General features: G+C 38.7%; 1 protein-coding gene across 6 annotated transcripts in view; it reads right to left on the bottom strand.

Annotated features, from left to right (window-relative positions):
• unc13a (unc-13 homolog A (C. elegans)) overlaps positions 1 to 12,022 on the bottom strand; it is a 79,142-nt gene that overhangs the window by 3,692 nt on the left and 63,428 nt on the right. For 2 of the 6 annotated variants that reach the window (XM_028443922.1, XM_028443923.1), the window contains 7 exons: positions 10,994 to 11,023; positions 9,137 to 9,193; positions 8,944 to 9,024; positions 7,939 to 8,086; positions 6,863 to 6,919; positions 2,497 to 2,589; positions 626 to 785 (listed from right to left, as the gene is read on the bottom strand). In XM_028443922.1, coding sequence (XP_028299723.1) covers positions 626 to 785; positions 2,497 to 2,589; positions 6,863 to 6,919; positions 7,939 to 8,086; positions 8,944 to 9,024; positions 9,137 to 9,193; positions 10,994 to 11,023 — 626 coding nt within the window. The remainder of the gene's footprint in view (positions 1 to 625; positions 786 to 2,496; positions 2,590 to 6,862; positions 6,920 to 7,938; positions 8,087 to 8,943; positions 9,025 to 9,136; positions 9,194 to 10,993; positions 11,024 to 12,022) is intronic. The other 4 variants (XM_028443925.1, XM_028443926.1, XM_028443924.1 and 1 more) reach the window with 3 other exon arrangements.

Raw genomic sequence — 12,022 nt, 5'->3', positions numbered from 1 at the left:
GAAAATGCAAGTGAGGATGCAGGTACTGGCTTGAGTCATTGCACACTGCATTAGCATTAGACTAGCCTAGCATTAACATTAGCATTAGCTAGCATTATCATTAGCCAGCATTAGCATTAACCTAACATTAAACTAGCATTAGCAGCTGTAAAATACACTAAAACATATTATCTATCATCTCATTTGTTTGTCATCTCTTTTTTACTTTGTTAAGCTTCCTAATCAATGAAAATAAGTGGTATTAATATTTTTGGTGTGGGTGTCTGAGCCTTTTTTCCGTCAGTGTACCCCTCAATTTCAATTTTTGTAATTCGTATATTGATCCTGAAGAGAACTGACTGGTAAACTTGAGATGAAACATATTTTATCAACTACGTATGTGTAAGACATAGAACTATAACATGGTTCCCCAGTTTTGCATTTAATGAAATTGTAAATGACCGTTGTTTTTAATTTACATGCAAATTACAATTTACGTCAATTATCCGACAACTCAATCCCAATTACAACAGAAACATATTTCTCCAGTTACAATTACAATTAAAATGATGTCATAATTGTAATGACTTATTAATTACATAATTATAATTGACCCCAACCCTGCCTGCAGGGCTCAGATACTTACAATGTGAAGGTCTCGTTGTATTTTGGAGCCCAGCTGTTGTTCTTTGACTTTGTGGCGTATTTCCTCTTCTTGTCACTGAGGTGGGGGCCGATGATGAACACCTCCACAAACGGCCTGAAAATCCCCTGCGTCTGCCACCTCAGGTCGTTGGCTGCCACCACTGAGACACAGAGGAGGAAAGAAAGTGCACGGATGTGGCTTAACGCTATAGAATATTCATGTGAAACTTGTTAAATGCGGGGTTGTGGGAGAGCAGAAAAGAAACCAGTGACAATGAATAAGCTAGTTGACCTCTGAAGGAATAGGGAAATAGAATGTTTATATTCCATTTTCAACACAAAAAGGGTTTTTTTGCACTTAAAGTTATGGTTTTTGGGTCAGTGACAAGTTCACACTATAGGTTGGAGGTTTGAACTGGTGACCATCTGCAGCTTGTATGGGATACAAGAAATAATGGTATAAAGTGAAGATAGGACAACATATCGTGATATTAAAACATCCTTTCTGAAACTGTGAGCTATTTCATAGGTACTGTATAATCCGAAAGGCTACCAGTTAGAAAAGCACTTCTTAAATACTAAATGTTCATGGTTTCACTTTAATTAGATGGTAAGATAATAAAGAAGGCTAGAAGTAACTGAAAAAGGAAAGAAATGTTTACGTTTCAATATGCAACACTTTAATTTTTCTAATTTATGCAATTACTTATATTTCAATACATTTCATAGAAAATGATCATCTTCCTATTTTACTAGCAACTAACAAACAACTTATAACTCATCGTATAAAATATAACATTCGTTTCCATTATGCATTATTTTGCAAAAATGCACCTATTTATCACAACATACCACAAGCCATACACCAAATCTGCAACATTTAAAACATATGTCACAATGTAAACTTTTAAAGATGGTTAATTTAATACCAAAACTTTAGCATGTGTAGCAGTATTTAACTCCACTAAGTATGTTATCTTTGTGAGTTGGAATCCTGGAAAGCCAATCAGATTTTAGATGGAGCTCATTGGTGACTAGAGATCCTGAGGGCCCCTCACATGGTCCACGTGGGCTAGCTGGTGCCCACGGACACCATGTTGGTGACCCCTGGTCTATAATATATTGTGGTCTACTACATTCGTCTACCACACAACAGATTATTGTTTGTTTTTATTTTTTATATAGTTGAAAAGGTCAAACACAGAGTAAGTATGTCAAACGTTAATGTCAAATGTCCAATTGCAATATTTTTGGTTGTTTCCCCTTACCAAAAACATTGTATTTTAAGGTATTGTGAACCCAGTGTATCGTCCCACCCCTATTATAACATATAGACTCGACAAACACAGATGAATTGGATTGATCTAGTATTTCCAGGGGCTTTTTTTCTGCTTAGCTGCCAAATGCAAGATGCTATCCATACTAATCCAAAAACTACACATGAATGAATTGAATTCACCAAAATTACAACCATTCAAATGTGAAAACTTTTCAAAATGACCTGTAATGTAATTGGTAGCTTGAAATCCACATGAAGCTAAAAACGGTTTGTGCTGTTTTATTTTGTTAAAGGAGCGGCAGTCATGTTTTAATGTAGCGTTTTTGTTTCCTCGATTAGAAATGAGCTCTGGCACTCAATCACGACAGTTAGAGATCCACAAAAAATATGCACAGGATGATTAATCTATAGCGACATATATACTGTATCTATAAAACTGCAAGTACCATCAGTGCAATATTGCTTTTTCATTGCTGTATAAATATTTATATACATCTACACACACGTTGCAGTGTGCTAAAATATGTTTTTCAAACCAGTGCCATTTTAAATACCAGTTCTGCTTTTGTCAACGACTGAAGCTGATGTTGTACCTTTCACTGTGACTTTGTGCTCTCCTGTGTTGGGATGAGTGAAGACCTCCACGTGGATGGAAACTTCTCCCACTGCGTCATCTACGCCAGAGCCTGACGGGACACATGAAAAGGCTTTTTAAAAAGACTGAACATGAAAAAACAAACAAAGACCAAACAACAGAAGCCTCTGTGCCCCCAAAGTCTTCTGTTACAGACACAAAAACACTAACAAACTCCATAATTCCACTAACATGGAAATGGATTTAGTTGGAGCTTTGTAAATATCTGGCAGATGATTTAAAGTGTTTTTATTCTTTAAATGTGTAACAGTAAGGACAAAAGCACAAAGAGGTCTGCTTGTGTGTATTACGTGGTCTTTGATGTGGTCTTGAAGTATCAGACAAAGCAACTATGAGTGGACTTAAGTGTTTGGACCTCAGCAGCTTCTTTCTTACAACTCTCACACTACAGGTTGATGAAAAGTGCTTTGCTGAGCAGAAAATGTTCTTCAATAATCAATTGATTGCATTATTCGACTTGGCCTTCAATGAGAGCGCAGAAGGCTTTGAACAAACTGGGAGTGAAGGGCTGTAATTTGGTGTCAGCTGAGGTGCTTATTTGTGCCCACTCATAAATGCAGGGTGTCTGTTGGGATGCAGGGTGCTTAGCAAGAGGCACAGGAGGTCAGGAGAGGTCAGGTCCACTGACAGACAGTCAGTGTGCTTTACCCGACGCAGGGCATGCTTAGATGGATCAGGACTTTTACTCAAGCATTGTAAAAGTAAGGGAGAGAAAAATATGAATCATAGCTGATCGTTCTGCAAACAATGGCACAATTCCCAGCATGGTACACCAAGCTGCTGCTGGGAACCAGTGCCGTTAATGATTCCCTATCCCAGCAATCCTACTGTCTTGAGTTTGTATTTTCTTTGCTGTCCGTCCTCAAAGTAGGATCCTGCTGACCGAGAGTGTATTTGCACAGGGAAGGCAACTTGGACCTCATCAATAAAAGTTGTTGAGCTAACTCAGTCCATCTGCAGGACTGGGATCATTACTTTCTTTGGTTTTGTTTTGTTATCCGTCAAGCAATTAAATTTCAGCTCCTCCTCAATCTCTCTTCCATCCCTCTTTTTTGTCAGGTCCTTCTGTGTTTTTCCTGCCTTTAAAGTAGACACAAAGACATCCAACAGGGTTCATCTTCATTCTCCAGTACTCTGGAGGCCAAAGGCAACATTGCCTAACCATGAAACGTAGCCATTTAAGTACCAGTAGCTCATTTCTTCTTTGTTAGTGTTGGTGGGATATTTGTTTTCAGACTGTTGTTGACTTCATGAATCGTGAAATATTGTAATGCTTTTAAACATGTTCAAACTGGAACGACTTTGAGCTCAGCTTTGGAGATCTCATCTTGAAATGCCTGGAAACGAGTGTAACTTGAATATTTTGGTGAAATATGGTGGCTAATGTGTGGTGTTTTTTTCTCCAGTGCTTGTTAAGATCACACACAATCACTGCGGAAGGAAACAGTGACAGATGAACAATAAGGTCTGTGTTGGAATTCGCTTCCTAATTCTGGTCATTCTCCTCATTGGTGTCTTGGTTCAGCTGCTTGTCTCTGTTCTGTAACCAGCCACCCACTACATGAGGTGTCAGTAGGCGTTTCAGAGCAGAGTGTTCCTGGCGTGCTGCTCGCTGTCTTTCTTAGGGGTGTATTAGAGCATCGTTGGTCTCACTGCCAATTGCAGCAAACAGAGCAGCATCTTCCCAGCTGGCTTTGTCTACAGCGTTCAGAACATTTTCCAAAGATGAAAAAAAAAAACATTGCCATCATAAACTCAGGCTAATGTGATGAGTATTCAAAAGTCCATTAAAAATATTTGACAAGTGAGGCAGTAGGACAACTACATGTGCTTTCGCATGACAAGAATATCCTTTTCTCCTCAAAATTAACATTTGCCTAAACTGAAAGATTCATTTACAGTTTACACAACAATTTTTTTTTGCGTTTTGGGTGTCTGTTTACACGGCAACGGTGTTCTGAAGCTTGAAAATTTAACTTTAAAAAAAAGTTTTTAAAATGCTTCCCTCTCCGTTTCTGTGTAAACAGGGAAACGACACTTTCTGTGTCACAGACATGCTCACTGAGGCTGCAGTGCCTCAGAGGCACACTATTCCTGTGCATCATTCTTTGGAATTTAACTGAACTTTTCCAACAAAGTGTTGATTTACTTCACCATCACTTGGATCAGCGGATTTCATGCCTGCACCAGATTCTGACGACAATCACAGTGCTGCATTCCTACTTAGAGTTTTAGTTATTTGCCTGTACCTGGGGTCGGGCTTAATTTCTATCTTTTTAACACAAACTCTGTTTGGAATCGACTTGGGGGCTTCATGCGGTTAGATAATGTTTCAATTAGTGCGAGAAAGATGCACAAATGTTTGTTGGGGGGGTTGAATGGAGGCTGTCATCTGGTGCATGAATAAATTATGTTAAAAAATCCGTAAACGACTCGTTCTTGAGTCATTGTGGTGCTGTGTGATGTCATGTGTCGAAGCAGGTTGCGGTGTTGTGTGTGTTGCAGCAGTAACAGGGTTTATGCAGGAGTACTGAGGTTAATTTCAATACCTTTTTAACACTTTGTATCAACTTTTAATACTTTTTAAGACCCCGCGGACACCCTGAGTAAACTCTACATAGCGTGTAGCATCACCTAAAACTGGTTGTCATGTTTATAGTTGTACAAAGAACAAGGGACTAGTAAATAAAGCTGAGTTATTAAAGAAACTTGCCTTGGATCACTCCACATGTGCGCGCCACGCATGGATTTGAATAGTGTCGTGCAGCAATGGGTTTGGGCATAAAGAGAGATCAGCTCTGTTCAGGTTCAGGCCGTATTCTGATGCTACGGGCCGGATCAGGTCTAACTTTGTACGTCCAATTAAAGCTCTACTCTTAATTGTGTTCAGAAGAAGTGTCTATGCACATGCGTTTTATTTTGGTTCATTGCAAAATCATAGCACCATCTACTCGCCTGGCATGTTTACTCCATCGTTTTTATGCTGCCTGCGATCCCATGTAAACAGAGACCGTTTTAGAAACATTGCCGTGTGAATGCAAAACTTTTTGGAAACAAAAACAGAAAACAACAGAAAGCCAAAGGTTGTGTGTGGTTTGTTTCTGAGGCCAAGACCTGTATACTGAGTGTAGAAAATAAATGACAAATCCCCCTCTTAATGAAGTGTGCAATGAGGGAGTAAAATAACCACATTCCTAAATATTACATGGTCTACTTTTCCATGAAAAATCATGGATACTTGATCCCTACCTAACTTGTTTTTCAATGGAAAGAGTACAATCTTTTTTTTTTTTCCAATAAGAAAAGGTTTAAAATTAAGGTTCAATGGAATAAAATCTACTTTTATCATTTAAAAGTCATCAATAAAGCTCTGACAGTTTGTCATCAGCAGGAAAGTCCCACCAAAGCACAAACCCTGAATTAGCAGAGTGCAGTCCGTATACTAAACATGACTACGACTCAGATCTTTTTATCCAAATATGAAGTGACAGCAATAAGACCATGTGACCTGATTGGTGAATTAAACAACCTCTTATGACCGCTTCAGGGAGGGCTGCACTGCGTGTGTTTGTCCATCCATCTCTGAATACGTGTTTCAGGATGATAAATAAGAAGTCCTCGCAGACACAAAGAGCCAAAAGCCATCGTTATCTTCATAATCATCTTCCTCATCTTGATGAGAGTCTTTCCTTCCACAGTCAGTGGGAGGAGGCGGGGCTACTATCCCCGAGGATAGGGTTTCCTCTGTGTGTGTTTCTGTCAGGAAAAAGAAGCACTCAGTGGTCACCCAGCAGCTCGGTCATTCATTTGTCCTTTTCTACCACACGCACTCACACACAAACCCTTGGACCTCTCTGTGACTGACATCATGCTGCATCAGAACTTCTGCACACTTTAATGCATTTCTATTATGTTCCTCTGATGTCTGCACACCATGCTGTAGTGTCTGCTCATACATACTGTCCATGGGGTATGTATTCAGTGCAGCTGCATACACAGACATCAGTGTGTGCATCTCATGCATGAATGCATAAAGTCAGAGTTCCCGTTGTTGTTGCTGTGCACACATGTCAACGCAAAGGGCGAAGAGAGAGGGAGAAACAGGGAAACATGTCCAGTCTGTGTATGGCACTGGTTTGGTCGGGATGAGCTGGAGCAGGCAGGAGGAGTTTCTGGATGCACATGGGGATGAGAGGGGGTGAGTGCTGGGGCTGTTTTTGTGAAGTGGGGGTGGGGGGTGGGGTGGGGGGGGGGCTTTCTTGTAGTCCTGGTTGACTCAGGTCCTGAACCTGAGTGCCACATACCCTTCTCTGGGTAAACATCCTCACTAGTGGTGAATCTAACCCCCTTCCCACCGAACACTGGAGGGAGTGGAGAAGAGAGAGACACGTAGAAATAGGAAGTTTGAATTTAAAAACATCACAGTTGGGGGAAGAACAGTGTTAGGGTTGCTATCAGGGTAGGGGTCAATTATAATTGTAATTGTGTAATTGATAATTAATTACATTGATGGTGTAATTGTAATTGTAATTGAGTTTATTGACTGATAAGTGACTTTGTAATTGTCAATAAAATTCTATAAAAATGATCAATTCTAATTTAACGCTTAAAACCTATATTTTCATTGATTAGGAAGCCTAACGAGGTAACCAATATATGGAAAAGAAATTATTATTATTATTATTTTTAGTGTATTTTACAGCTGATTTATTACCCGTTATCATACGAGATGCGAACAGAAAGCTAACACAAGAGGAAGGTTATGTTTTTCATAGGTTATTTATGTCAGGCTCAGTAATTGTAATTGAACTTTAGTAATTGAGAACTTAATTGTAATTGTTTTTCTGAGGATGAAAAAATAATTGTAATTTAATTTCAATTGGAAAAATGTTGGTCACTGTAATCGCAATTGAACATGTGTAATTGAAAATGTAATTGTAACTGAAAAATGTAATTGACCACAACCCTGATCACTATTAAACATTTTGCTGTCAAATCACATAATCCTATGTCTGATTACATTTTAATCAAATGAAATTTCCCTGAGCAAAAACAGAGCATCAACTCCTTTCCAACTGTTAAATAATTAAGTAGCAGCAGAATCAAGGAGACCAATATCTACTTTTTTTTTTAGTGCAAAGAGCTTTCGGGTCATTTCAAGTCTGTTTCGGGGAGGTAGCAGAGAAAAAAACAATTTAAGGCCTAAAATGTAAATAAGACGCTTTCAAGGACGTAGTGCTGAACATCTGAGATAATGTCACTGGCTCCTCTGTCAGGATGTAACACAGACAATAAGTGAAATGAAGATACCGCAAAGTAAAGTAGTTTGTGTCGTCTGGAAAAAAGAGGAGTGGGATGGCACATGGAGATCTTAGGTTACCTTGTGCATTTTGTGACTGGACAAAGGTCTTGATGAGTTTATCTGTGGCCTGTGTGTAAAGAGACAGTGCGTAGTGCAGAGACAGGAGGTCCGGACTCTTCTCCAGGAAAGTCTTCTTCAGACCAACACCACCAGCATGGAAATATTGCTAGTGTATAAAGAAGGAGAGAAAACACTCACAAAGTTCCTGCAGCCTAAACAAAAAAAAAGTCAAACACTGCTTGAACTTTCCTGTCTGTTTCATTCACTATGATTAGAATGGGAAATTATGCTACTTCATTTTTCTTCATGTTTTCAGTGCATTCTCTCTTCTTCTAGTTAGTTAAACATTCGGAGTTCAAACTAAGTTCTAAACTGAGTTCTTACAACCAACTATTTTTCATATCATTAGTTTAATTTATTTGGTACATGTATAAAAATGTGTCAGTGTCACAGGGCAGACACACAGCAAAACCTGTATATACAGTATATAATGATGACAATTACTGGCACTCATTATTGGAAGCATTACTGTAAGTTATTTCTTTCAAGAATAATATAGATATCTATTGGAAAATTATTTAAGGAAATCTTTACATTTGAAATTAATTTCCGTTCCTCCTCCTCCCTGTTTTATTGAAGCAAAAAAAGTTATTCTTATTTACATAGAAGAACAAAAATTAATAATTTCTGTTATTTTAAAATAAGTGCTCCATTTCATATGTAAGATTTGCTCAGTCGTATCTCTGTCTCTGATAGAGATCTGAGTATAAATGTCTTCTTTAAATCTAAGAAGACATAAAAAATCATTTTACATGTACTGATCAATTAAAGTTTTGGTGAATATGTAAAATAATTTAACTTGCTTCCATGTTTTCAGTAGAGCAAATTAGATAAATATGTAAAAACAGCATCAATGGATGGACACGAAGCTTTAGGTTTATTTCAATTTCAAAATACACACAACTATGTCTCTTTTTAGTAATTTATTTCTAAATAAAACAAATGATGCAGTCACTTCTCTACCTTAATGGTGTCCAGAGCGAGCTCGATCACAGCACACTGTTTAGGTGAAAGTGCCTTGGCCTCCTCACGGACCATGTGCTCCTAGAATGACAGCGAGCACATAGCAAATGACCAAGCTGCTCACCTGTTTGCTCCTCTGCAGGATCAGTGGGGGTGACGTTCACGGCTGTGCTGTGAGGGAATTAGTTTGTACCTTGAGTTTGGAAAGCTGTCCCAGCTCCTTGGCAGCGTTAAAGATGAGCTGAGTGCCCTGGAGGAGACACAAAGTAGAGCAGATGAGCAGCGGCATTATCATTAAGATACAGTGCAGCAGTAGATGATTTAGTGTCACACAGAGGACAGCGACATTTCTGACACATGCACACGCACACACACACACACACACACACGCACACACACGTAATTGATAATTAATTACAATTATCACAAAATTATGATCGTAAATGTAACTGGAAAAATCTGTTGCTGTTGCTCTAATTGTAATTGAGTTCACATAATTGACTTTGTAATTGTAATTGCCATTCAATTTTATGAGAACTGTCATTTACAATTTAATCTAATGTAAAACTGAGAAACAAAGTCATAGTTCTATGGCTTATAAATACGTAGTTAACAATTATTAAAATGTTTCATTTCAAGTTAACCTGTTAGTTCTCTTAAAGCTGCAATATGTAATTTTTTGGGGGTTTTTATTTGGTTAAATATCCATAATCATCTTATTATATTGTATTGCATATTGTAATTCAAAGTGTTCTGAGTGAACAGTGAATCTCTGTAATTGAGCTTTAGAAATACAGGAGCGTGATGCTGGACTTCAGCCAATCAGAGATCTTTCTACCAACAGGGCGACCAACAGCAATTTTAAGCATTACTATTGGCTGCTCGTCAAAAGTCAATGCGTGTTCCCAATCTGATAGTAGGGACAGTCCCATGGCATTTTATTCAAGTAGAAGTCTCTAACGTGGCTTTTGGCACAGCGGTTACATGGTAAATCAAGAGGAAAAAAGGAAGACCGAGGTAGAGAAGCAACAGAATAAAGGCTCAAAGGAGGAACAGAGTCCAGGGAGGTTCCTCTGACTCGGTATGCAGCGGACTACGAGCGATCCGCTTTCAGTCCGTGCACTGTCTGCCCTGAGTCAAAGAGAGATAGCGATAACAGACGGAATAGATAGCTTGTCGGAGCGGCTGCTTGTGTCTCCAATAACACAAGATGAAGTCCCTGTATATGTTACTAGTCTCTATGGAGAAAACAGTCACAAAGACCTCCACAGTTGTGCGCGTGCACGCAAGCGTTTCCAAGAAGATCGGTGAGCTTTTCAGGAGGAGAGGGGGGAGTGTTTAGCGCCTAACGATTCTACATATTGCAGCTTTAATGATCAATATAGGATTTTAAAAAAATGTAAATGTAATTTAAAGACATAATTGTAATTTAAAAATGTGATTGACACACGCACACAAGCACTCTCACGCACTCTCTCACACACACACACACACACACACACACGCACACATTTATTTTAAGCCTTTGTACCTGCACTGGACAAGAAAGATTATTTCACTATAATTCTTGTTGCAGCTCGAGATGAAAGTAATGAAGAATAATTGTCTATTACATATTGTCTTTAAATTTACATTGAAAATCAAAATATGGGTAGTGATCAGCCTCGTTATACTTTTTAACCCAGTGCCAACTTTTCAACCCTACAAGCATCAGTTTATCTTGCCAGTGCATCCTTCTATAAATATCATTGTTTTTAATGACATCTTCAATTATGTGCTCTATCAATGGAAATCAAAAATAGTTTAAGTGAATATCTTTCAAATGTGTAGATCTGTCCCTAATGGAACACTTACTTCACAAATGTGTGCATGTTTAACATGTGAGATCTCGGTTTCTACTCAACACTCCACAGAATGTGGAGAGGAAACAAAGGTTAGAGTAAAGCAGTGTTTCTGCTGATTTGTTGGGCTGAGGGAAAGAGACAAGGACACAGATAGAAGACGTGGAGGAGAGACAAGACACATTGATCTGAAGGGTTTCAGTCCTTACATCACTGTGAGAAGCACTCTTCAGCCTCCCCTGGAAAGAGAGCATGGGGTTAATACTTCAAGCTGAGGCCCCTCCCTGCTGTCTGACTGCTCATGTGCCAGATGAGAGTGTGTAGAAAGTGTTTTGTGGCCAATACACACATTTTAAGGACACATGCCACGACACAGACATCTCTCTTTGTTTTGGTTTGTTTTAAAAATCAAGTTTGGGTTTTAAAAAGGCAATAAGAGCATTGCAGTCAAACAGATTTGTCCTCTAAAATCCAACTTTGTGGCATTGACTAAATTATTTTGTTTCTCCTCTTTGTGCAACATCATCTAAACCAGTGGTTCTCAACCTTTTCAGCCCACAACCCCCAAAATAAAAGGTGTCAGAGACTGGGGAACCCCATTGTACCTGATGACATGAACACTGAAGAACAGTCATGTGTAGACAGGGCCATCTATAAGGGGGAATAAAGGGGAGAGCTTTTTGGGGCCCATCCATAAAGTCAGCAAAATGATGGCCCATTGTTCTATGAATCTGTGATAACCACATTTATTTATTGATCTGAATAATATCCACTGTTATCCAGGATAACGTCTATTATTATTTGCGCCATGGTGTATAGTCATCTTAAAGATGTAAATCATTGTTTTAATCAGAAATTAAAATGGTTAAAAGTGAAAAGGGGTTTATAAGTGCTGAAAATGTGCAGGAAAGGCATTGAAATTTGATGGAGAAGTGGCAGAAATGGCAGTGATGCAGCAAAAATGTGATGAAAATATGTTAAAATAGTTTAGTGTAGTTGCAGAAAAATTGTGAAAATAAGCAAAAATGGGCTCAAATTGTTAAAGAATTTTTTTTAGTTTCTTGAAGGCATCTGGCGACCCCCTCCCAGTGTCTCGCAACCCCATATGGGGTCCTGACCCCAGGGTTGAGAACTCCTGATCTAAACTATGTCAAATTAATTTTCAGTCCACATGTTTTTGGGTGATTTTAGGAAACAGCAGGCACTAAAAAACCCAAACTTTTAAAGTATTATTCTCA

This window comes from Gouania willdenowi, chromosome 4, assembly GCF_900634775.1.
Source record: "Gouania willdenowi chromosome 4, fGouWil2.1, whole genome shotgun sequence".
Taxonomy (NCBI): domain Eukaryota; kingdom Metazoa; phylum Chordata; class Actinopteri; order Blenniiformes; family Gobiesocidae; genus Gouania; species Gouania willdenowi.
Note: the sequence above shows the minus strand (reverse complement) of the source record. Positions and strands in the feature narration are given on the sequence as shown.